This window comes from Callospermophilus lateralis, chromosome 1 (assembly GCF_048772815.1).
Source record: "Callospermophilus lateralis isolate mCalLat2 chromosome 1, mCalLat2.hap1, whole genome shotgun sequence".
In the NCBI taxonomy this organism is placed as follows: Eukaryota; Metazoa; Chordata; class Mammalia; order Rodentia; family Sciuridae; genus Callospermophilus; species Callospermophilus lateralis.
Window position 1 is genome coordinate 203,383,592 of NC_135305.1, and position 23,430 is coordinate 203,407,021.

Here is a 23,430-nt window from a genome sequence, read left to right on the forward strand (position 1 = left end):
CAATATGTAGGTCACCAGTAACACCCACAGACTAAAAGTTAAAAAAAAAAAAATGGTAAATGACTTTCTGAGTCAATAGGAATCCAAACCAATAGCTACACTTCTATTTACCAAAATAGACCTTCAGACAAAAACTGTACGAAGAGATGAAGAAGGTTATCATATAATGGTCAAGGTATCAATTCAAGAAGATGTCACAATTGTAAATACATATGCATTTAATGTCAGAGCACCCAATTTTATAAGAACAAACAATATTATGGACCAAAAGAGAAAGATGCACTTCAATACAAATACAGTGGTGAATTTCAACACCCTACTTTCCTCAATGCTCAAATCATTCTGACCAAAAATTCAACAAAAAATCATAATTAAACTAAAATACAAATCATATAGACTTAGCAGACACTTACAAAACATTCAACAGCTGCAGAATACACTTTCTTTCCAATCAGTTTATGACACTTCTAGAATATATCGTTTACTGGGCTGTAAAAGAAGTTTTTAACAAATTCAGAAAAGAAGTTACACTGCCTTTTCTGATCACAACGTAAAAACAGGAAGTCAATAGAAATAAAAATTTAGAAATTATACAAATGCACAGAAGCTCAACAACATGCTCTGAATGAACAGAGGGGTCACTGAGTCAGTCAAAAATATAGTAAAAATATCATGAAATAAATGAAAACAGAAATGCAATATACCAAAATTGTGGGATTCAGCAAAAGCAGAAGTACAGAGAGGAAAGTTTATAGTAACAAGTTTATAGCAACATTTGCACATATCCAAATGTAGAAAGGTCATTAAAAGCCTGATGATACATCTCAAGGACGTAGAAATACAAGGAAAAAAATGTAAAATACAAGAAATAACCAAGAATAGGAGAGAAAAGACTGAAAAATACAAAAGATGAATGAAAACAAGGAGTTGGTTTTGTAATCAAAGAGTCATGTGTCACCTTACCTGGTTCAGACCTAATTGCAGAAATAATTACCTGGGAGGCTAAGGAAGGTGGATCACAAGTTTGAGGCAAGCCTCAGAAATTTAACAAGATTCTACCTCAAAAAAATTTTTTAAAAAGGCTGGGGGTGTAGCTTGTGGTAGAATGCCCCTGGATTCAACTTCCCATATAAAAAGAAGAAAAAAAAAGATAGGTCTTGTCTTAAATTCAGTGTTTGGGAATGTCTTTCTATCACCTCCATTTCTAAGGGATAGCTTTGATGAGTTCAATATTTTTGGTTGGCAACTGTGTTTTTTTTTTCCTTTAGCATTGAAAATATCATGTAATTCACTCCTGATATGTAAGGCTTCTCTTGAGAAGTTTATATCCAGCAAATCAGAATACACTGTGTGCTTTGAGGACCCTTTGTCTTTAAATTTCTGAAGCTTGATTACATCTGGAGGCAGATAGGTTGGGTTCAATCTGATTGATGACCTTTGACTTTTTTTCCTTCCCTGGGAAGTTTTCTGTTATTATCTCTTTGAAAAAGCTTTCTACCCCTTTTACATTCTAAAGTCCTTCTTGAATCCTAATAACTCAGATATTTGCTCTTCAAGCTAACTTCTGTATGGGTCTATTCTGCTACTGATGCCTTCTAATGCATTTTTCATTTCACTTAATATACTTCTCAATTCAGGGATTTATTTTTTCCTCAAATTATTTCAATCTTTCTGGTACATTTCTCTGATAAAGTACTGAATTGTTTCTCACCATTTTCTTGAAGTTCATTGAGTTTCCTTTAAACCCCTATTTTAAATTCTCTGTCCAAACATTTATACATATTGGTCCCTAATCAGCTGTTAGATGAGCTCATCTGAAAGTTCTTGATGCTTTTTTGGGGGGGGGGCAGGGGGGCATGACAATGACGCCTGCACAATGAAGGAATAGGTATCTATTCCATTCTTCATAATTTGGCTTTGTGTCTGTCCTTCCAAGAACTCTAAGAAGATAGCTAATTTTCTCTGATCACTGCTGCCATCTCAGCATTAAGTGGCACCCTAGACCCAGGTTTGTGATGAGTCTACGGTTGATGTGTCTTCACAGTCTCCACTTTAGAGAATGCCCCAGTCCTGAGTCTGCCCCAAATCTACAGTCAGTATGTCATTCAGATGAATTGGAGGAGTGCCTGAAAAAATGTAGTCTGTTCCCAGACACCCTAATGCCCAGTCACCAGCCAGTGTCAGGCACTGTGGGATTCCTTGGAGAGGATCACTGGAGGTTCTTACTGCACTGCATTATTACTCTGGCACTCCTAATATTTATGAAGCAAAAGTGACAATAAAATTAGAATGAGTATCCCAATGATAAATACTTGATTATGTGGATTGAATAAAACTCTTTGGATGACGAGTTGGTCAAGATATGGTTAGGAGAATTGAGTATTGTATGGTCATGCTTCCATCTCATAAAATGGAACCACTTCCAATTATCCTTTCTTTCTTATTTCAGATATAACAAATATCCTGTCTTTACTTTTGAACTTTACCTTCAAAATAGGTTTCAGGTGTTCCATGCTAGCTGCATGTCAGAGAGGTAGAGTGAATATCACCTCCATATGGAAGGTAAACTTGGTGGAAGCCCAGGATTAAAGAAAGCAAGTCCTAGTGAAATTCCTGAGAGGTGGGTTAGCATGGTTTTAGTCCATGCATAAAGCTGACTTTTGTAAACACTAGCCAATTGTCTAAAATAAAAATGTACGCCACTGGTCACTCAGCAAATCAAGGGAGAAGAAAATAAACAGTGTCTATAAAGGGTTGCATCTATACACAATGGAGTATTACGCAGCACTAAAAAACGACAAAATCATGAATTTTGCAGGGAAATGGATGGCATTAGAGCAGATAATGCTAAGTGAAGCTAGCCAATCCTTAAAAAACAAATGCCAAATGTCTTCTTTGATATAAAGAGAGCAACTAATATCAGAACAGGGAAGAAGAGCATGAGGAAAAGATTAACATTTAACAGAGACGAGTGGGGTGGGAGAGAGGGAGAGAGAAGGGAAACTATGGAAATGGAAGGAGACCCTCAATGTTACACAGAATTTCATATAAGAATTTGTGAGGGGAAAGGGAAAAAAAAAACAAGGGAGAGAATTAAACAACAGCAGATGGGGTAGAGAGGGAAGATGAGAGGGAAGGAGAGGGGGGATAGTGGGGGATAGGAAGGGTAGCAGAATACAACAGTCATTAATATGGTATTATGTAAAAATGTGTAAAAATGTGGATGTGTAACTGATGTGATTCTGCAACTTGTATTTGGGGTAAAAATGGGAGTTCATGACCCATTTGAATCAAATGTATGGAAGATGATATGTCATGAGCTTTGTAATGTTTTGAACAACCAATAAAAAAATATAAAAATTTTTAAAAAAAAGGGTTGGGGGGATCTTGAATGATCAGTAATATTAGCCTTAAAGAGAAGACAGTGTTCTTAGGCCATTACACAAACGAACAAACAAACAAAAAGCCTGGTATGAGAAGCAGAAAGAAATGCCTAATGGTGCCTTGACTAAGCACTCAGTATTCTGGAAAGAGGTGAGTCAACTCTTGGTATGAATACAGGGAAGGAAGGATGCTTAGGTTGGAAACACTATCTCTGAGCCCTTTCCCGCTGGGGTATCCTGAGCTGGTTTCTGGATCTCATTAGTCTAGTTTTTGTCATTTGTACAATGAAGTACTTGAACACATTATTTTTAAGAATCCTCCAACTCTAAATATTCCATGATTCAAAAATGATTTATTGAATAAAGTTGAAGGAAACAAAATTCAGGTCAGAACAACTATTTTCAACAGGAAAGAAAATTCTATGGGTACAATTAGGAAGATGGGGGGGTGACCAACTATAATGTCCAGAATAATTAAGCTGAACACTATTAACAGAATGGAAATAAATGACATATATGATTTATTCAGTTATTCATAGTTGGTGACAGAGCTATCTAGAGAAGATTGGAACAAATTCAAAATTTGGTGCTTGTATAAAGATCTTATTATCTGCAGTTCACTAATACACATATACGTGTGTGTGTATATATATATATATATATGTTTGTGTGTGTATTATATATGCATATAAGTGGAAAGCACTGATATCTTACTTTTTATTAAAAAATGTTAATGCTATATCATTGCTCTTTGGGAACTCATTTTTTAAGAGTTCAAAATTATACAGGCTTTAACAATAAAATGCATACAGAGACATTAGAAATCTAAGTGATCTCTTGACATTTGACTAAAAGTCAAAGCAGTGGACCACAAGACAAATAGAGCACTTCACCCATGAAGGTGGACTATTAGCTTTGTTTCATGATCTGTAAATGAGTTATTAAATGCCTCTATAAAGTTTTATTACTGTTTTAATCCCATTAATAACTGTCTTCACATTAAATGTTCTACTGTTTGCTGAATATGGCAGCAATGTGCTGCAATAATTACTGCCTGACATTAGATTTTTTTTTCCTCTAAAACTAAGGATATAAAAGAGAAGGCGTTAGAGACATTCCGCAGCACTAATTCTATAATTTAAAGAAAAAAGCCAAGAGCCAGATGTTAGCTTCTTCCTTTGCACAAGTATAACCTGCTTGATTCCACATTCCATCTCTAGTTCCTAAGTGTCAGCAGCCCAAACATAAGGGAATAAAAGTGAATGTATGTTTCAGCACTTTGTGAAAGCACTCACAGAGAAAACAATCTACATCTTAATAGCTTTCTTTCATTACATTAACTTCCCCCCCTGCATTTCGTCTTGGAGATTGCAGGAATGTTCATAAACACTGCAAGGATAAGAATCACAGAATCTTAGCACTATGAGCGCTCTAGGGGCCACTGGACAACCTCCTACCCCACTGGACTGCCTTTGTTATACTTTCCTTCCAGATTCCTGGGCACTCACAGTGCAGAGCACTGACTATATCCACAAAATGACCTCTACATAATTGAGTCTCCACCTGTTGAAAAGGTCTTTCTTATCCTGAACACAAAGTGGGCTGCTCTGGAACTTTCACTAGAATCCCAGGTCTTGCCTCCTCGAGCTATTCCTAGCATTAATGTTCTCCCTGCCAACAGGAAAGGGAGACACATCCCTGAAGACATCTCTCAGGGCTGTGGTTATTCATCTAGCCTACAAGCCAGTCATCCTAGCCTCCTCCACCACTCCTCAGGAGAAATGGCTCCCACTTTCCTATCATGAATGCCCAACGATAAGTAGTTTCCAGTTTCATTAGCAATGCTTAAGATATTTTACCCATAAGTATACTTGACATTCTTCCTCTTAGGGATGAGACAACTGATGTCCCACAGTTGGTAGAACACCCAGTACTTCCCTCTTAAAACATGTGGTAGGTCAGTTAAAGGAAAAAAACAAAGAATATGAGTATCCAGACTCATGGGGTACTTTCAGAACAGAGCACTCACAATATCCAGAAGTTGACCCCTGCTCATTTGAGACTTCCACCTGTTGAAAATGTCTTTCTTAGGCTGAACACAAAGTGGCTGACCCAAAACTTTCACTAGAACTCAAGGTTCTATTCTTTGGAGCTACTTAGAGCAGAAAATAGAACACAGATAAAAATGTGGAGGAAGCAGAGCCTTGATAATCAAGATAAATTAACAAAAACCCTTAAGACATTATCACCATAACATACTAAATGTTTTATTCATTTTTAACATTTTATTCACTTTAAGTTGCTAAAATGGGAATTTAATATTTCTTTGACTCAAGTTCTATAGGAAATTTTCAGGATCTTCTGACTCTACAGTTTCAAGGAATTGCTTCTAAATTTGATTTGATGTCTTACAAGCTACATATATACTAAAGGGGATATTTAAATGTGGTCTTTGTGGTCCAAATAGTTTGCTGTCCATAAAGTATTATGCTTTTCTTTCCAAAATGTGGAAATACTGCTGGGAATCTGTTGCTTAGTCATGTACTCTCTGCTTCTTAACGTGGCCATGAGACACAATTTCTGATCAGCAGAATGTGAACAAAAGGATGTGAATCATTTCCCTGCTGCTTTTCTTTCTTAATTGTGGTAAAATATATAGGACATAAAACCTTACTATTTTAATAATTTTTAAATGCACAATTCAGTGACAGTAAATATAATCACAATGTTGTATAACACCATCCCTATTTCTAGAACTTTTTCATTATAGAAAAGCTCAGTACTCATCAAGCAGTTAACTCCCAGTCTTCCTTCTCCTGGCACTATAAACCCCATTCTACTTTCTATCTCTATGAATTTGCTTTTTCTAGGTACCTGACAAAAATGGAATCAAATAAAATTTGTCCATTTATGTTTGGCCAGTTTCACTTAACAATGATTTGAAGCTTCTTCCACATTGTTCATGTATCCAAATTTTATGTCATTTTATGGCTAACATTTCATTGAATACATATACCATATTTTGTTTATCTTCTCATTCGAAGTCAAAAGTAGTTTCCACCTTTTGGTTATTGTGTATAATATTGCAATAAACATTCATATATGTGTTTAAGTTCCCGTTTTCAATTCTTTTGGGATATATTGCAGGAATCAAATTGCTGGACCATATAGTAGTTCCATGTTTATGAGGTGCCACCTTACTGTTTTTTACAGAGGCTGTACCATTTTGCATTCCCACTAGCAATGCTTGCGAGTTCCAATATCTCCATTACCTCATCAACCCTTCTTTTCATTTTTTAATAATAATCATATCAACATACATGTGAAATAGTCTCATTGTGACTTTTGGGAGGTTTGTTCTTTGTTTTTGATGCTGGGGGTTGAATTAATGTGAATTTCATTTGCACTGCTCCAATGACTAGTAAAGCTGAGCTTTTATTCATGTGCTTATTAGCCATCTGTGTATCTTCTTGGGAAGAATATATATTCAAGTCCTTTATACATTTTGAACTTGTTTGATTTCCATTTGTTGAGTTTAGGAGTTTTTATATATTCTGCATTATAATCTCTCATCACATATATAATTTATAAATATTTCTTCCATGATCTGGGATTCTAAAGAAGCAGGTATGCCTTCTCTTTTACTTTACTTTTCTACCTGCTAAATGCAGAGGATTCCAAGACCATAGAGAATGACACAGTCATGAAATGCAGGGGCCAGGTGTTACATGAAAGAAAGTCATACTACAGACATGTAATCGATAATTTATTTTATGCTAATCTACTATAATTATAGTTCATTTTTTCTACTATCTAGGATTATTCAACCTGAGGATTCTCTGTCCAATGTACACTATATTTCTTATTGTATGATCTAGGAATCCATGATTTCCATTTTCCAGATTTCATCTCCATCAGTGTCTATTAAATATGGCCTCAAACCTCCCTGAATTAGACCTTTCTTTATTCAATTATTATATGCTAACAGTATTATCATTTAATCTAGGCAGACATTTATCTATAGCACTGAAACCTTTTACTTTTAAAATGAGATTTTTCTACTCATACTTATAAGCACCTATATTTCTTTGTAACTTTTTAAAAACAGTGGCTCTAAGATCATATTTGTGGATTTTTATGTACTCTGTACTGGAATCTATTTGTGCAGGTAAAGTTTAAATCATTTAAAATAGGAGATTCTGTTTTAGAATCTAATCGCTTATTTGGGGCTCTCCCCTTTTTTTCATTATCTGCTTACATGATTCCATGTAAAGATGACTCAGCTTTTTTTAATATGTACTTTTAAATACTTATGCTAATTATATTAATTATGCTTGAAATTTTGCATATATTATCATTTAATTTTCAAAATAAACATATGTAATAAGCACCATTATCCCTAGAAATATTAAGACCCAAAGAATCTCAGCAGATAAGTTGTAGACTCCAGATTGAAGCCCAACTAATTATCATTACCATATTACCTTCTTTTATTCACATACTAATATCTGAATTCTTCCTTAAATAATGGACTTATAGCCTCTTTTTTGGAAGACAGTTTCAAACAATGCTCTTTCAGAAATTCTTTGTGATACCTATAGGAGGCAGAATTAATTGTGTGCTAGTCCTTGATGCTGTTATAGATTCCCAGTTTTTAAACATCTCTCCTTACACTTTTTCATTAAGTATTTAATCTGATCTAGTAAAAGAGCTTGTTAAATATTTTCTTTTATAATGAAATGCTTTCTGATAACTGATAAAATGGCTTTGATATTTCAAGAGCATTTTAGACATTAAGAAACCTAAGTGAATACTAGTGCAGAGGCTCTGGAGAAGAGGTCCATTCTTTCCTAGTGAAATTGTAAAGACAGAAAAATGGAAAGTCCTACTACTATCACATTGTTCACCACATTTCAAAACTGACGTCAGAAAAGTTGAAGAAAAAAAATAAGATCACTGCATGAAAATTTTCAACTTTCCAAAATTGGTCTTCTAAATCTAAGATTGTGGTCTCAGTCTTTGCCAGTGATTTTCACCATGCTCCAGTGAGGTAACATCTGCACCTAGGAGCTTATTAGCCAGCTGGGCCTCAGGAGTATGCCCTTATCACACGAGAAACTGAGAACCTATTTCAAAAAAATCAAACAACAGTTCAAATATTATTCATTTTAATGGCCTTAAAAGAATCTAATGTATAATGTCTTATACAGAACAGATTCAAAATAAACATGCATAGAAGGAAGAAATATGTGAAGCACATCACTATGGATGAAGTTAGAGGCCAAAAACACATATACAGGGCATTTTGGACTGAGATTGTGAACAGTGTATTTATCTAGAAAGGGAACACTGAACATTTGATTTATTTTACATAGACACTGAGTATTTACTAAGCAACTATGACACAGGAGGAACTATGAAGAGGATGCAGCTGTATGGGATAGGTAGGCTCCTTTCTTCAGTTTGAGAGAATGAAGAAACTTCTGGAGATGCATGGTGGTGCCATTATGCATAATGTGAATACACTTAATGCCACTGAACTATTACAATTAAAAATGGTTAAAACGGTAAATTTTAAGTTATGCATATTATAATAAACAATTTATGTAATGAAATAACATTATGCAAAATGAAACAAGCCAATCAGATAAAAAGCTACATACTAGATGACTTTTTGTATGACATGACTACAATATGCAAATCTATAAAGATAATTTAGCTGCCTGGGATGAAGAAATTAGGGGGACATGGAGAGTTATTGCTAATGATTATGGGTTTCTTTTTGAGGTGATAAAAATGTTCTAAAATTTTGTAGTGATTATACAACTCTGAATAAACTAAAAACCACTGAATTGTATACTTTAAATGGGTAAATTTTATAGTATATGCTAAAACTATATTAAAAATTAAAACAGTGACTGTAAAGTAGCCAAAGTGCAGGACTAAGCAATATCAATTACTCAAATATAGTCTCCCCTTTCTCACTCTTCTTTGTTTCAATCCTTATTCCTTTGAGTGGACTTTCAAACATATGCCTAGTAGGGACCTTGGAAAAAAGTCAATTGCAATCCAGCAATTGTAGGGGGGCAGGGGTATAGGGGGCAGAAAAATAAATGCACCTAAGATGACTGGCCAAGGATGAAATAAACACCATAGGCAAACTAGGAGAAAGGCAAGACTGCGAGCATTTCTGGAAGATACAAGGTCCAAGCAGATGCTTTGGTTCCCAAAACACTTTTTTCTATTCTCTCTATCCACAAACCTACCTAACAGAGGAGTCTCTCGTCAACTCACCAAGTGAAATAAGTGCGAGACATCAGGTGTCCCACATCTCACGTAGCACCGCAGTAAGGCTAAAATTCTAATGCATTACGAGAAGAGTAATTAAGATAGCAAGGAGCTCTACGACTATTAATTTGTAGCACTGCTTTTTTCCTATAAATAAGAGTCTAAGACAACTTCAACTTTTCAACTAAATAGTAAGAAAAATGAAAAAAAAAAAAAAGAAAAATGATGGTGATTCACATACTGAATGTTTTCAGGTTTCCTTCCTGGCCTACTCTCCACCCAGCATCTGATCTGTATGGGTGGCATCATTGAACACTCTTGCCCTCTGTTTTCCCATCAGGTTCAGCCAAAGGCAGCCATTGGCAGGAGATTGAAGGGTGCATGAAGTGAAGCTGGGCCTCTCCCCTGAAGGTCCTGGGTCCTGTATGGCAGCCCTCTCTGTGCAGTTCCCAGCTCAGGGCCCATCTGCATTCCCTCCCTGTGTCTTGCCTATGATATTTTCAACATGGGCATCAAATAATATTTTATATGTCTTTGATGGTTGATATTATCACCAGAATAAGTCATTTTTCACCACATTTTCCTAGGATAAATGTTATTTTTATCTGTACATTTATTTCTGGAACATTTTCTTTTATTTTTGTCACTATTTTTTTTTTTTTCCTGGTGCTGGGGATTGAACCCAGGGCCTTAAGGATGTTAGGCACTGGCCTATATACCCCATCCCTATTCTATTTGTAAATATTTCTTTCATCTGTTCAGTTTCCTCTGTCCTTTTGTAAGAGCACCAATTATTTTTATGTTGCATATCCTTTGTCAATGACATCCACCATTGACTTTATTCAAATTTCTAAATCACTGATTGTGTATGGTTTCCTGTGACTCTTCCCAGCTGGATAATTAGACTGAACTTGATGCATGAATTATAGAAAGTGATGTAAAGTTCTGATTCCAAATCTAGGCGACCTTGATAGATTAAAGAGGGCAGATTAAATAAGGTCACATATTCTTTGCAATTCTAATCTACAGGTGGCATCTCTTTCTCTACCCTTGACCCAGGCTGGTTTAGCGATTTCCTTCAACCTATTAGATGCTATGGAAGCAACATGAGATTGCCAAGGCTACAAAGCAAGAGGCTTTGCAGCTTCCCTCAGACCATCTTTGAATGCTTCCACCATGTCAAACAGCCTGAGTGAGCCTCTTTGAGAATGAGAGGCCTGGGGAGAGGGAAGGTCTCAACCCCAGTCAAAGCTCCAGCCATGTGTGTGAGTCTAGTTGACACCAGTAGAACCCAGCTGAAGGCCAACCCTCAGAAGAGAGCGAAAATGAGAACACCGTTCTTTTAGTCACAACTAGATTATCTGGCAAAAACTAATTCACTGATAAGACTTTTTATTAATTAGAGACTAATTAATTAACCTTTCTTCTTCATATATCTTCATACTAGTATGAGGACAGCATGCTCATTATTATTATTTTATATTATAATGTCTATTATTTCTTGAGTTGAATCACAGTTTAATAACTACATTTTACAAGTATGTTGACTTGTAGGGATTTGAGGGTCCACTTGAGAGAGTTTGAGTTAGCTATCAGATGGGCTTACCACTATGAGTTAGCTATCAGATGGGCTTACCACTAATTTTGTAAACAGAACTTATAGAAACAGTCTTACCCATTCCTTTATTATGGATCTTTACAGCTTCTTTTCAGGCTATGTTGGCAGTGCTGACTCATAGCAACAAAGACCTTATGGCCTCCAAACCTAAAATATTTAGCATTCGGTCCTTTGCAGGAAAAGTTTGTCAGTCCTTGATGTACACCTCATTTTGAAAGACAGTCTTAAAAGGAAAGACATCTAAGAGCTATTGAGTGTGCTTTCTTTTTCTTAAAACATACCCAACTCTTGGTGATTATCTCGTCATTTGAGTAAACACCGATTTAGATAAAGTTTAATAATAAAACTTTGATGAAATGCTTATTTTAATTTCTGACACTTCGTAAACCACTAAAGACAAACTTAACTGCTTTAAATGTTTCTGTGGAGATGTTGCAGTTTTTTTTGGTGCTAAATTGTGTCATGTAAATCCATTGTCCTGACAGCTTTGCTGATAAAACTGAAGCTGGAATTAATATCCATTATTGAAAGGTCATTGCACAGGGATGAGCCAGCAGCCAGTTTTAAAATGTTAATAACTCTGATATTTTTCAAATACAAACAAAAGGTTCTATTTGGTTTTATAATTCTTTCCCCAAATGTATTATTTAAAAATGAAAATGTTTAAGGAAAAAAACTGAGTAACATACTATAGTTGCATGCTGGTGATAATGTCAGTGCACCTACTCTTCAGGGGTGCACACTGCGGCAGGCCTAGCAGGCAGCAGGCATGGTATTGAGGCCCTCCTATGTTATCTGCCATGCTTCACTAATTCTAAATATCATGATCAATAACTTTCCTATGTTCATATATGAATACATAACTAGTGAAATGCCATAACATATACAACCATAAGAATGGGATCCTAATTAGGATATCAGAAGTTATACTCCATGAGTGTATAATATCCCAAAATATACTCTACTATCATGTATGTCTAAAAAGAATTAAAAAATTAAGAGCACCATTATTTTTTTTTTTTTTTTTTTGGTGGGGGGTACCAGGGATTGATTGCAGGGACACTTGGCCACTGAGCCACATCCCCAGCCCTTTTTTGTATTTTATTTAGAGACAGGGTCTCACTGAGTTGCTTAGCACCTCGCTTTGCTGAGGCTAACTTTGAACTTGTGATCCTCCTGCTTTAGCCTCCCAAGTTACTGAGTTTACAGATGTGCACCATCATACATGGTCAAGAATGTATTTTATTGTATGTTTATGTCACCTGTTTGTCACTTGGTACTTCAGTTTATGCTTAATGCAGATTTTCTTTGAGACTTTGATAGAAGTTTTGTTCATATGTTGTCTCTATATTCACATAAAGAGGAAAACATGAGTAAAATTAGTTGGCTAAGATGTTCTAGAGAACACTTCCCATTTAGTACCTGATGCTTCTCATTTTCAACTCAAAACCATCGATGTTCATATCGTCCGACATCTTTTGTTTCTCCAGAGTACTAGAGCATGTACCCTGAGGTCTCCAGGTTTCCATTCAGGATGCTCATTCTGGAAAGTATAATGTGCATGTGGCAGCAGCACATGTCAGGACTGCCACGTGGGCTGCAGTGGTTGAGGTACTGATTTCAGAAACATCTCAATATGAGGTGAGGAAACGTGTGCCTTAGAACTCATCCTTATGGCTACTTGTCCCTTGCAGTTGGTGTGTTGGTGCAGTTGGACACTGACTGATATGATGTTGTAATGAGACACTTAAGTCCAGAAAATAATAATTTCTCCTTTATATTACAGTTCACTTATATTGTGGTGATTTTTAGAATATCAGAATTAGAATTAGTCCTGCAGGTTCGAAATAGAAAATTTAATCCTGTACAAAATGTAATAAATATATAAACCAATGAGGAAGCCAGAATTGGTCAGAAACAAAGATTCACAAAAAGACTTCATCAAATACATAGGGCAGCAAATTGTCCGAGACTCTTCATGTGACCATACTCCACTGACTCTTCATATACTCAAGGTTTACAAATACTCATAGGATCTTTCACCAACTTTGGAAAAATAAGCCCTTGCATTTAGCAGCTAGGGGGTTCTGAGAGCAGGATAGCTTGATGCCAAGTCACATCTGGGCACTCTGACGACTTGGATCAGGTAGTTTTTAAGGTCACAAAGTCCTCCCATCCCCTCTCTCCTCTGCCAGCAAGAGGCAGGATGGAGTTCCTGGCCTCTCTGGAATTCCAGAAGCCCCTACTCTTCCTTGATCCACCACACTCACAGCCCCACCACCCTTCTCAGGCTCAAGATCAACTATGCTCATTAGGACCCTTGACTCTACTTGTGCTGAGGCAGGAGGATTCCCAGGTCATTCTCTTTCTCTCTCTCCTGCAGTCTAAGCAGCAAAAGGATTTGCGTATTCCGCTTGGAGTTCATAGTTATCAGCAAAATCCCTCAGATTGTCCACTTCTTTTCATATCCCTTTACCTTCTGACTTTATGTGAAACCTGCCTTGCAGAGAACCTTGTCTCCTCTGCAGCCTTCAAGAGAGAATTCCCCTGCCTCACTGCTTTTACTACAGGGCTTTCCTGGTGTTCCTTTCTTCCACACTGGTGCTGTTGGACCAAGAGTCAGCAAACTTTCTTAAAAGGCCATTTGGTAAAATATTTTAGCATTTGTGGAGCACATACTCAATACTGCCATTACAACACAAAACCAGCCACAGTCAATACTAAATGAAGAGACTCATCTATGTTCCAATAAAACCTTATTTGTAAAAGTAAGCAGACAATGATAGGCAGTAGTTTACTGAATCTCAGATCAGCAATCTGCATCACCTACTTCACCCCCAACTGCCATCATCCCAGACCACTACACATCACTTCACCTAATTCCTTGAAGGTCACTCTTACTCTCTCCAATGCTACTCCGGCCATAATTATTTTTCTGATTTCCACTTTATACTCCAGGTTTTCAGACTGAAGTGTGTTATGGTTAGGGGAAGGGTGGGGGGCGACTACAAGAAGGAAACAAAATTTGTGAATGTAAAGTTGTCCCTGTGCAAATAAGGGCCTCTGAGCCCTAAGCTTCACAGCTGCAGGGTATACTCACCTCTGTTCCCCTTGGTGCTCTGACTTTAAAAATCCATTCAATACAAATGTCAGGAACCACCTTGGTCACCTTACAGACAATCCTTCCTGACCTCTTAATTCCCTAAGCTCCTGCCCTCAGAGATCAGTCCTCTGTCCCACCTCAGCCACGTGATCCTATGCTTTCATGGGTCAGCAGCTTCACACCTCTGTAAGCTCACTTTCAGCCACCGGACTCCTCATATGCCCTCTCAGCTAGCCAGCAGAGCTACTCAGAGTCTGAACAGCATTATTCTGTGTATCCTACTTCTGTGCCAGAGGCAGAATGGAGATTGTTTTGAAGGGATTCATGGTGGTTTTTTTTTTTTTTTTTTCCTAATTGGAGTGACCATCAATGATCTACAGGAAACTAACATCATTAGTAGAACTATACTGTCCAAAGCATCAACAGTGGCACTAATAAGGAGTTTGGAATTCCTCAAAAACTCCCATTCCAGAGCATTACCACAGTTTGATTTATATCATACCTCCCATGTCAGGGCTGGAGCGGGGAGCCCCATCTGAGAGAAAAAGCCCATATCCATGGCATTTGTTACAACAATCATTGGCAATTTTTTAATATCAGTTGCCTGAGGCTCAAATATCAATTGAGGCAAAATAAAAACTTATCTAGAAACTTACAAGGAAGATCTGTGGAAAGAAATACCTATATATGAGGCTTTCAAACACTTAGATATATTCTTGAGGGAATCTACAAGCCTGTGTGCATGCATAGCTCTACGCATATGACTGGGAAAGACCAGAGGCCAGTCTCTTTACTCCGGCTGATGCCCTGAACAGACATGTAAATTGCCCTAATATTGAAGGCATGTCTCCAACACATACAGTCTTTTGGCAAAGATTGGGAGACAGGGTGATTTAAGAAAATGTCTGTCCAGTCATTAGCTGACCACAGAGCTAAATGAACAGAAACTTCTGTGGCCAGATACTACAGGGCATATAGACTTTACCAAATTAATGCCAAAATGTCCTTATGCAAACAAACAATAAAAAGGCAATAACAAAATAGCCTTATGGCAGGATCTACTTTCCAGAGCTGACACATTATGTCATCTGAGACATTGACTTTTCAACAAAAAAAAATCATAAAACATTCCCCAAAGCAAAAACTAGAAATATATGACCCCCCCACACAGGAAAAAGCAGTGCATAAATACTTTTTATGGAAGACGCACATGTTGGACTTTTTGGACAAAGATTTTAAAACAGCAATATAAAAAGAATTATAGAAAACCATATCTAAACACTTAAGGGAAACAATAAAAATGATGTCTCATTAAATAGAAAGTAGCATCAAAGAAATTATGAAAGAGAATCAAATGGAAATTCTAAAGTTGAACAGCACAATAACTAGAATAAATATTTTCTCACTGGCCTTAGAAATAAATAAAATTACAAGTGCATGCCAATAAATCAGTTAAGGTAGATGAATTTTTAGAAAGAAACTGACTCAAGAAGAAATAGAAAATATAAATAGACTTATGACCAAGAGATTGGCTTTATAATTAAAAACAACCCACAAAAGCATATGGGATATAAGTATGGTTTACTGACTGTAATAACCCAGGGGCCACCTTTAGAGATTAGAAACTAGAGCGTATTACTCTCTAGCCTCTAAAATTTTTGTCCTTTGCACACTAAAAGTACAGCTACATAGTCATAATATTATCCAAAATCTCATATGATAGAAGATCAGTTTAAGGATTTGTGATAAGGATCTTGTCATTTAAGTAAGTCTAGACATACATGAGGTTCATTGGGTATATTTCTCCCAATAGCTTCTTGATAGTTTCTTTCAATCTTGAAGCCATGTGAACTTTGAACACAAATCATCTGCTCCTCTACATTCCCTGACTGTAATGATGAGACACAGAAAGATGAAAATACTACAGACCCTCTCACTTAAAAAAAAAAAAAAAGAGAGAGAGAGAGAGAGAGAGAGAGAGAGAGAGAGAGAGAGAGAGAGAGAGAGAGAGAGGAGGCGGCAGCAGCAACTAGAAGCTGAAATCTTGGTGGACACATTTTCTTAATTCTCTTTATGTCAAAGGGGAACATATTCTTTGCTTTGGACAAAATTCTGCTCCCTGATAATGTTCCTTTCTGGCTCTAGCTTCTACTATCTGAATCATTCCTCCTTTTCCCTAAGAGTGAACTATATCTGTGGATGAGGAAATTACTCAGCCCAATTCTGTTCATACAATTCTGGGAGGCCTTGAAACCTCTTTGCATTCTGAAAAGCATTGTACACTGGCTGTTCGTCTAATAATATGATTCTATTGAAAACACTGTTATTTCCTATAAGCCATGATAACTTTGGCAGAGAATCAGGTTACTGTGCAAATAATGCTGTTAAGATACAGAGTATTCTCGGTAACTAGCTGAGGTAGTGTATGAGGAGTCAGATACCTACAAATAAGACCACAGAGATGTAAGGCTACTGACACAAGAAAGCATGGGATCACATGGTTGAGGTGGGCAGAGGACAAAAATCCTGCAGGACAGGAACTTAGGGAACTAAGAAGTCAGGCAAGGAAGGATTATCTATAAGGTGTAATCTAGGTGGCTACTAAAAATTTGTGTTCAAAATAAAATACTGTTTTATTGTGGGAAATTCTCATGAGGCTATATTGAAGTGATTTAACTGTGGGAAACCAAGTACACACTGAAATGAATTTGTTCAGCCATTTACATTAATGACTATTTCAATGTTTTCGGATATCATTTCAGATGACTCAACATGAATGAATGAAAGTCATGCTACAAGATGAAAAAAAATTATATTCAATAACTTGTTAGAGTTGGAGCATAGGCAGATATGCCCTGAAGCTAATGAAGCATGTGTGTGAGGGGTCCTCAGTACTTGAACAGTTCTAAAATCATAGAAAGTGTGGGGGTGGGGAATTTTATGCTTTTTAAATAAAAATTAAATAAGCCATCATTAAGGCCAAACATGGGAAAGAATGCATTCTCCCCATCAAAAGCAAACAAAGAAACCTACAACCAGTCACACTTAAGAATGGAGATTGGGAAATTCTGCACAAAACATGAACAAAGACCTTAAATAGCACAATTAGAGAACAATATGCCATAACTGAGCTAGGATGAATTAAATATTAGGTAATCTATAAATATAATCCATCCAATGAACAGATTCAGAAAAAATCATTTGGTAATTTCCATAGAGGCCAAAAAAAGAATTTGAAAGAAGTCATTATTTATTCTTGATTACAAAAGAAAACAGATAAATTTAAAATAGATGAGTATTCTTGATCCAGTTTGAGATAAAACCAAGATAATATTCTCTATCCCATTCTCATTGTTTCTTGCAATTAGATGAGAGGAAAACATAGAGTTATGAAAATTGAGGGAAAAACTATCATTAACAATTATGATGATTATGTAACTGAAAAACTAGAAGAATCATCTAAAAACTATTATGACAAATTCTAAAATTAGGTACAAAATACACAGAAATCAAAAACTTTCAAACACACATTTTTTTTTAAGTTGAAAAAGACGTAAGCAAAAAAGCCCTAATTTTAAATAACAATTGAAGGATAAAATTAAGAAAAGAAAAGATTAACTTAAGAAATGCTCAAAGTCTAAACCAAGAAAACTACAAAACATCACTGAGCACACACGTGTCCTGAATAAACAGGAAAATGTAACTTGCTTTTAGATTCAATACGGCTTGGTATAAACATAAATTGGCACATTACTTAGAACAACCTGTAACTATTGCCATGACTTACAAATGCACATATCCTTTGATCTAATAACTCCAATCTCAGGAATTTACCCTAGATATCATCTTGCTCCTATCTGAGAATATGTATATATTAGATTATTTATTGCACAACTGTCTATAATAGCAAAAGATTGCGTATTATCCAATTTAGCGAATTATGCTATATTCATAAAACAGAATAAGATGCTGCAGTGTAAAAGAATAAAGATGTCTATGAACGAAACTCCACAATTGTTGGCAATGTTTACAATTGGAAATAAGTGCATAGTTTTCTTAGGGAAGGAAAAAAACTATCAACATTTACGCATAATGCCTACATAGAAATAAAACTCAAAATTCTTATGGGCAAATGTCCAAACAGTCATTTTGAATCATTTTATTCATTGACAGATTTTGTCTGAGTTTTACTGTGAAATATTCTAATAAAATATTTTACTGGTCAAAAAGCAAAACATGCTCATGACTTAAAATATTGTACAGATTTGCATAAGATATAAAACAAACATACTCTTAACCCATCCAGTCTCATTTTTCAAGAGTAAGAAGTAAGTCTAAAAACTATTTCTTGGTTTATCACCTTCATTCCAGGAGTGGTATCCCTATTGAACCCCACTTTGAATTTTTGATAGCCATATCATTACTATTTCTAGATACTTGTCATATATTTTGACTTACCAACTTCAAATAGTACTTCTTGATGCTCTGCTATGCAAGAGGAAGAAATGGACAAAACTCAACAGGATTAGAGATTAATTCTAAGAAACAGTTACCTTGTTCATAAAGTAGCTTCATATTGGAATCTTTGCAGGCAACCAGATTGCTGAGTAGGGCAATCACACTTTGCATGGTATTACCCAGAATGCTCTCCTGATGTTCCTGTAATAAATTATAGTCTCCATTACAACCACATAGAAATAAAATTACATCATCATAAAGACAAATGAGCTCAATACCTCCATTCTTCCCACAAGGTTAAAGAATTATTTTTTGCATTGTAATGACTCATATCCTTCTGGGTTAAGACTCTTGCCATCAGGAAGTTAAGTGAGCTGAGAGGCTGAGTAAATCACTCAAAAATCAGCCAGAGGTATGCATGCAGTCCTTGCCCAAGAGCTGAGCAACAGCCACATGCTCCTTTGTGCTTTAGGTGGGTAATAAGTGAACAAAAACCAAGCATATGGAATTTAGAAGACCATACTTGAAAATGAGGTTGAGATCACAAAAGAAAATTACTCTAAGAAGTATTTCCACATTTTCCAGATTATCCTGGTACTGATAATTGCCCACTTTAGCCTTATACATCCATGTTGTAATATGACTTATTTTATTATGGCTTCAGTGCAATAAACTACATTTGGGACCTAAAGAATAGATTTTGCTTTCTTCACTACACTTTTCTTCACTGCAGAGAGTAACTTAGGTCCTTAAGAGAATGTAGAAATTGAGTAATTCTTCAGTTTCTACTCCTCGATTTAAGGACAAATAAGGTAATTTCTTAGTAGTTTGTAAAGAAGCAAAAAAAAAAAAAACTTGCTTTTTTGTTCCCTTTTTCATTCCTCTTTTTTAAGAATTAAAAGCAGATTAAATTAGATTTAAAATTTTTCATGAGTCAAAAATGAAGAAAAATTCTTTAAGCTCCAGAAGTAGGATGAGGCAATGAGATGCACAAAGTGCAAAACTCAGGCAGTCTTCACGTATAGGCTCACACAAGTATTCATTGAGAGCTTCCAGAAGCCTAGCTGGTCCCCGGCCCTGTGACCCTTCTACTGACAGCTAGGACCATCCCAAGAAGTAACAAGTATGCCAATTGGGTAGGCTCTATTTAAGCCTTTTCCTATTTTTCTTTCTTCCTCATACATAAAGAAATGTATGGTTTACTCTGCTTTTAAAAAATATAAATCACATTTATTAATTCATTTAATTAATGAATGAATAGCTATTTTGTGCCAGGTACTGTTCTAGGAAATGGAGATATACCAGTGAACAAAAACAAAGTCACCTGTTCTCACGTAATAGACCACAAACAACAATATGATAAATAAATTACCCACTGTGTGAGAAGGTAACAATGATCTGGCAAAAAAGGGACAGCAGGAACACAGGCTTGAGAAGGCAGTGGGGCAGTCCATGATTTTAAATTGGGTGGTCGAGGTGAGACTAAGAAACTGTCACTTTTAAGAAAATTTCATCTTTTATACCTGCTAAAACATCTTGGAAGTGCTGACATTAATTCATGCCAAATAAACTTCTTTCAAAATAACTTTATGTTACAAAGATAGCATGCAGTTTCCACAGATCTTCACATAGATTTCCTGATACCAGTCAATATTACCATCTTACCTAACCATAAAACCAAGAAATTAACATATAGTACTAGTAAATTATAGAGTCTATATAAATTTCACCATTTTTTCCCAAATGTCCTTTTCTGTTCCAGAATCCAATCCAGGATCCATGTTGCCTCTGGGGTTAATTCATTTTTGCAGCAAATATATACTAGGTGCCAACTGTTCTAGATTCTGGCTTATATCAGTAAACAAAACAGAGAAAACAAACCACCAAAATTCTTCCCCTATTGTTTATCTTGTAGCAGAAACAGAAGACAACAAACAACAAACATCATAATTACATGACACGTCAGAAGGTAATAGGTGCTATGGGAGAAAGGAGAACAGCAAAAGGAGTCTGGGGAAAGGTGATTTGAAGGGTTGCAGCAAGAAAGCACAGCTCCTTCAGAGGACAACATGTGAGTCAAGATTTAAAGGGAGGGGTGGTGTTTTTCATTTAATACACAACTAGGTATATTAGCTAATTTGTTTTAGGATTGTATTCTAAAGCGACATTGCCCTATGAGTGACATCTTTGTCTGATTTCAGTATCAATGTCATGTCTGTCTTGTCCATCCATTTTATTGCATAAGTATTTATTGTACACCTAATCTGAGAGATTTGTTACAAAGATAGCATGCAGTTTCCACAGATCTTCACATAGATTTTTTAAAATTTTTTAGTAGATCTTTAAAAAATTTTTAAATCTTCTACGTGGTTTATCTATACCTTACCTCAGTCTGGGTTAAATCCATTTTCCTCAAAAATCATCTATAATTTCTGAGTTTTCAAAGACATTATAATAAAATCACACATAGTTTTCACTTATACCTTCACAAATCTTCTCTAAAAACCTATTTATATTGTCCTTTATACCATATCCACTATCTTGTGGATCAGACTCACCAACACTTTGTTTATACTATTGGACTTTTCAAGAAACCATCTTCCCATTTTTTGCTTTGAGCGAGTCATTATGAATGTCCACAAATGTCCCCCTCCTCTCTGAGGTATACAGTAGAATGGCATTTCCTTGCCTGTTTGTAACTGGAAATGACAATGAGACTTCCTTTGGCCAATTAAACTCATTTGGGCAGAAGCTCTAAGAAGTCAGTGAGGGCAGCATCATCCTATCTTTCCTCTTGCTCCTGGGGCCTTCCACATGGTAAAATGTTATGTATAGATGTGGTGTCCCCCAAAAGCTCATGTTTGAGACAATGCATGAAGGTTTGGAGGAGAAATGACTGGATTATAGCCTTAATATAATCAACAGATTAATTCCTACTGGGATTAACTAAGTGGTAACTGGAGGCAGGGAGGGCGAAGCAGGAGGAAGTGGCTCATTGGGGCATGGCTATGGGGTATATATTTGAACCTGGCGAGTGTAGTCTCTCTCTGCTCACATGATGTGAGCTGCTTCCCTCTGCCGCACTCTTCCACCATGATGTTCTGCCTCACCTTGAGCCCTGAGGAATGGAGCCGGTTTTCTTTGGACTAAGAACTCTAAAACCATGAGCCCTCAAATAAAATTTTCCTGTCCTAAAATTGACTGCAGATCCTTTAGTCACAGCAGCAAAAAAAAAAAAAAAACTGACTAAAACCTAGAGTCACCAACAGCCTGGCTCCCAGAGTAAGAACATGAAGCAGGCCAAGAGCCCCTTAATAGACACCTGGTTTCCAGAGCTTACAAAAATGCCAGTACTGCATATGGCTCTGAAACTCTTCTCTCAACTGACTTGTACCTCCCACTTGATGAGAGCTACTTGATTTCATATGGGTTTTACCACCTACATCTTGGTTTAATATAAGACCAGCTGGTTCTTTCCAAATACTGATGCCTAAGAACTTCTAGCTTTAGAAGCACCCACTTAAGAGCACTTTTATAGTGGATGTTAATGTTTGACTGTTTCTCTGACACCAGCTTAAGAAGATTAATGTGAAAGCAATGGTCTGCCACCAGTTTCATCTAATTATTCTTACAGTTGGTTGGAAAGAAAGGGTGATTAATAAGCACCAAGATGACACTACATGTTATTCATGATAAAGTAACTAATGATACATAGGAAACTTATACTTGTGAAGAAAAGTAAACCTAATAAATCTTTTATTTTTGGTCTTGTTTTTGTAAAATGACACATACTGTTCCTTATTTAAAGGCCCTTCTATCAGAAAACATGGGTCAGTTTCACTGGAGATAAAAAAAAAATGTTTATCAAATAGGTTTATGACCAAATGTGCCTTTTCTATGATACTCTTGACAATATTTTCACTCATTCTGAAGCCAATACTTTTCCTGTGTTCTTGGGGTGAGTGCCACATATTGATACAGGTATTTTCTTTTGGTATAAAAGCCCTTGAAAGCTTTTGCCTTCAGACACTGAGAACCCAGGATCAGATCCTAGCAAACAAGGCCCTGGCTGCTGGCCTGAAAATCTTGGATGACTACAGATAGAAGGCTGCTGCCAACCCTACCACTCGATCTACAGAGGTGTATGACACTGAGGCATGCCCTGGTCACCAGCACCCCCACTAGTGTTATTACTAGGGGTATTCTGTGCATCATTACCAAAAAATATCAATTTATATCTCAGTCTTATCTGAATTTGATGCACAGAGTAAAGAAATTAATCATCCTGCAACCACAACTGGTTTCCTTTCCTAGACATTATTTAAAACATTATTTTTTGTTGTTGTTGGGTTTTAAACCATTCATAGATCCTGAACTTTATTCAGCATAAAGTGAACTCTATTTAAAAAATTACAGAATCACCTTTACTTGCTTTTCCTCTTATAAGCATCCATTATTCTAAACAGCACAGACGAGGGAGACTTCAGAACACAGTAACTGTTCCTGCTCAAGATGAGGACATGGTCCTCTAGGGGAACTAAGACAGCTATTGCTAAGGACTAGATCATAATTTCCCCAGA

At 36.3% G+C, this 23,430-nt stretch overlaps 1 protein-coding gene across 1 annotated transcript in view; it reads right to left on the bottom strand.

The window, feature by feature from the left end:
* Ulk4 (unc-51 like kinase 4) overlaps positions 1 to 23,430 on the bottom strand; it is a 501,941-nt gene that overhangs the window by 195,026 nt on the left and 283,485 nt on the right. The window contains exon 32 of the mRNA XM_076869315.2: positions 18,946 to 19,051. Within this exon, the coding sequence (XP_076725430.2) occupies positions 18,946 to 19,051 (106 nt within the window). The remainder of the gene's footprint in view (positions 1 to 18,945; positions 19,052 to 23,430) is intronic.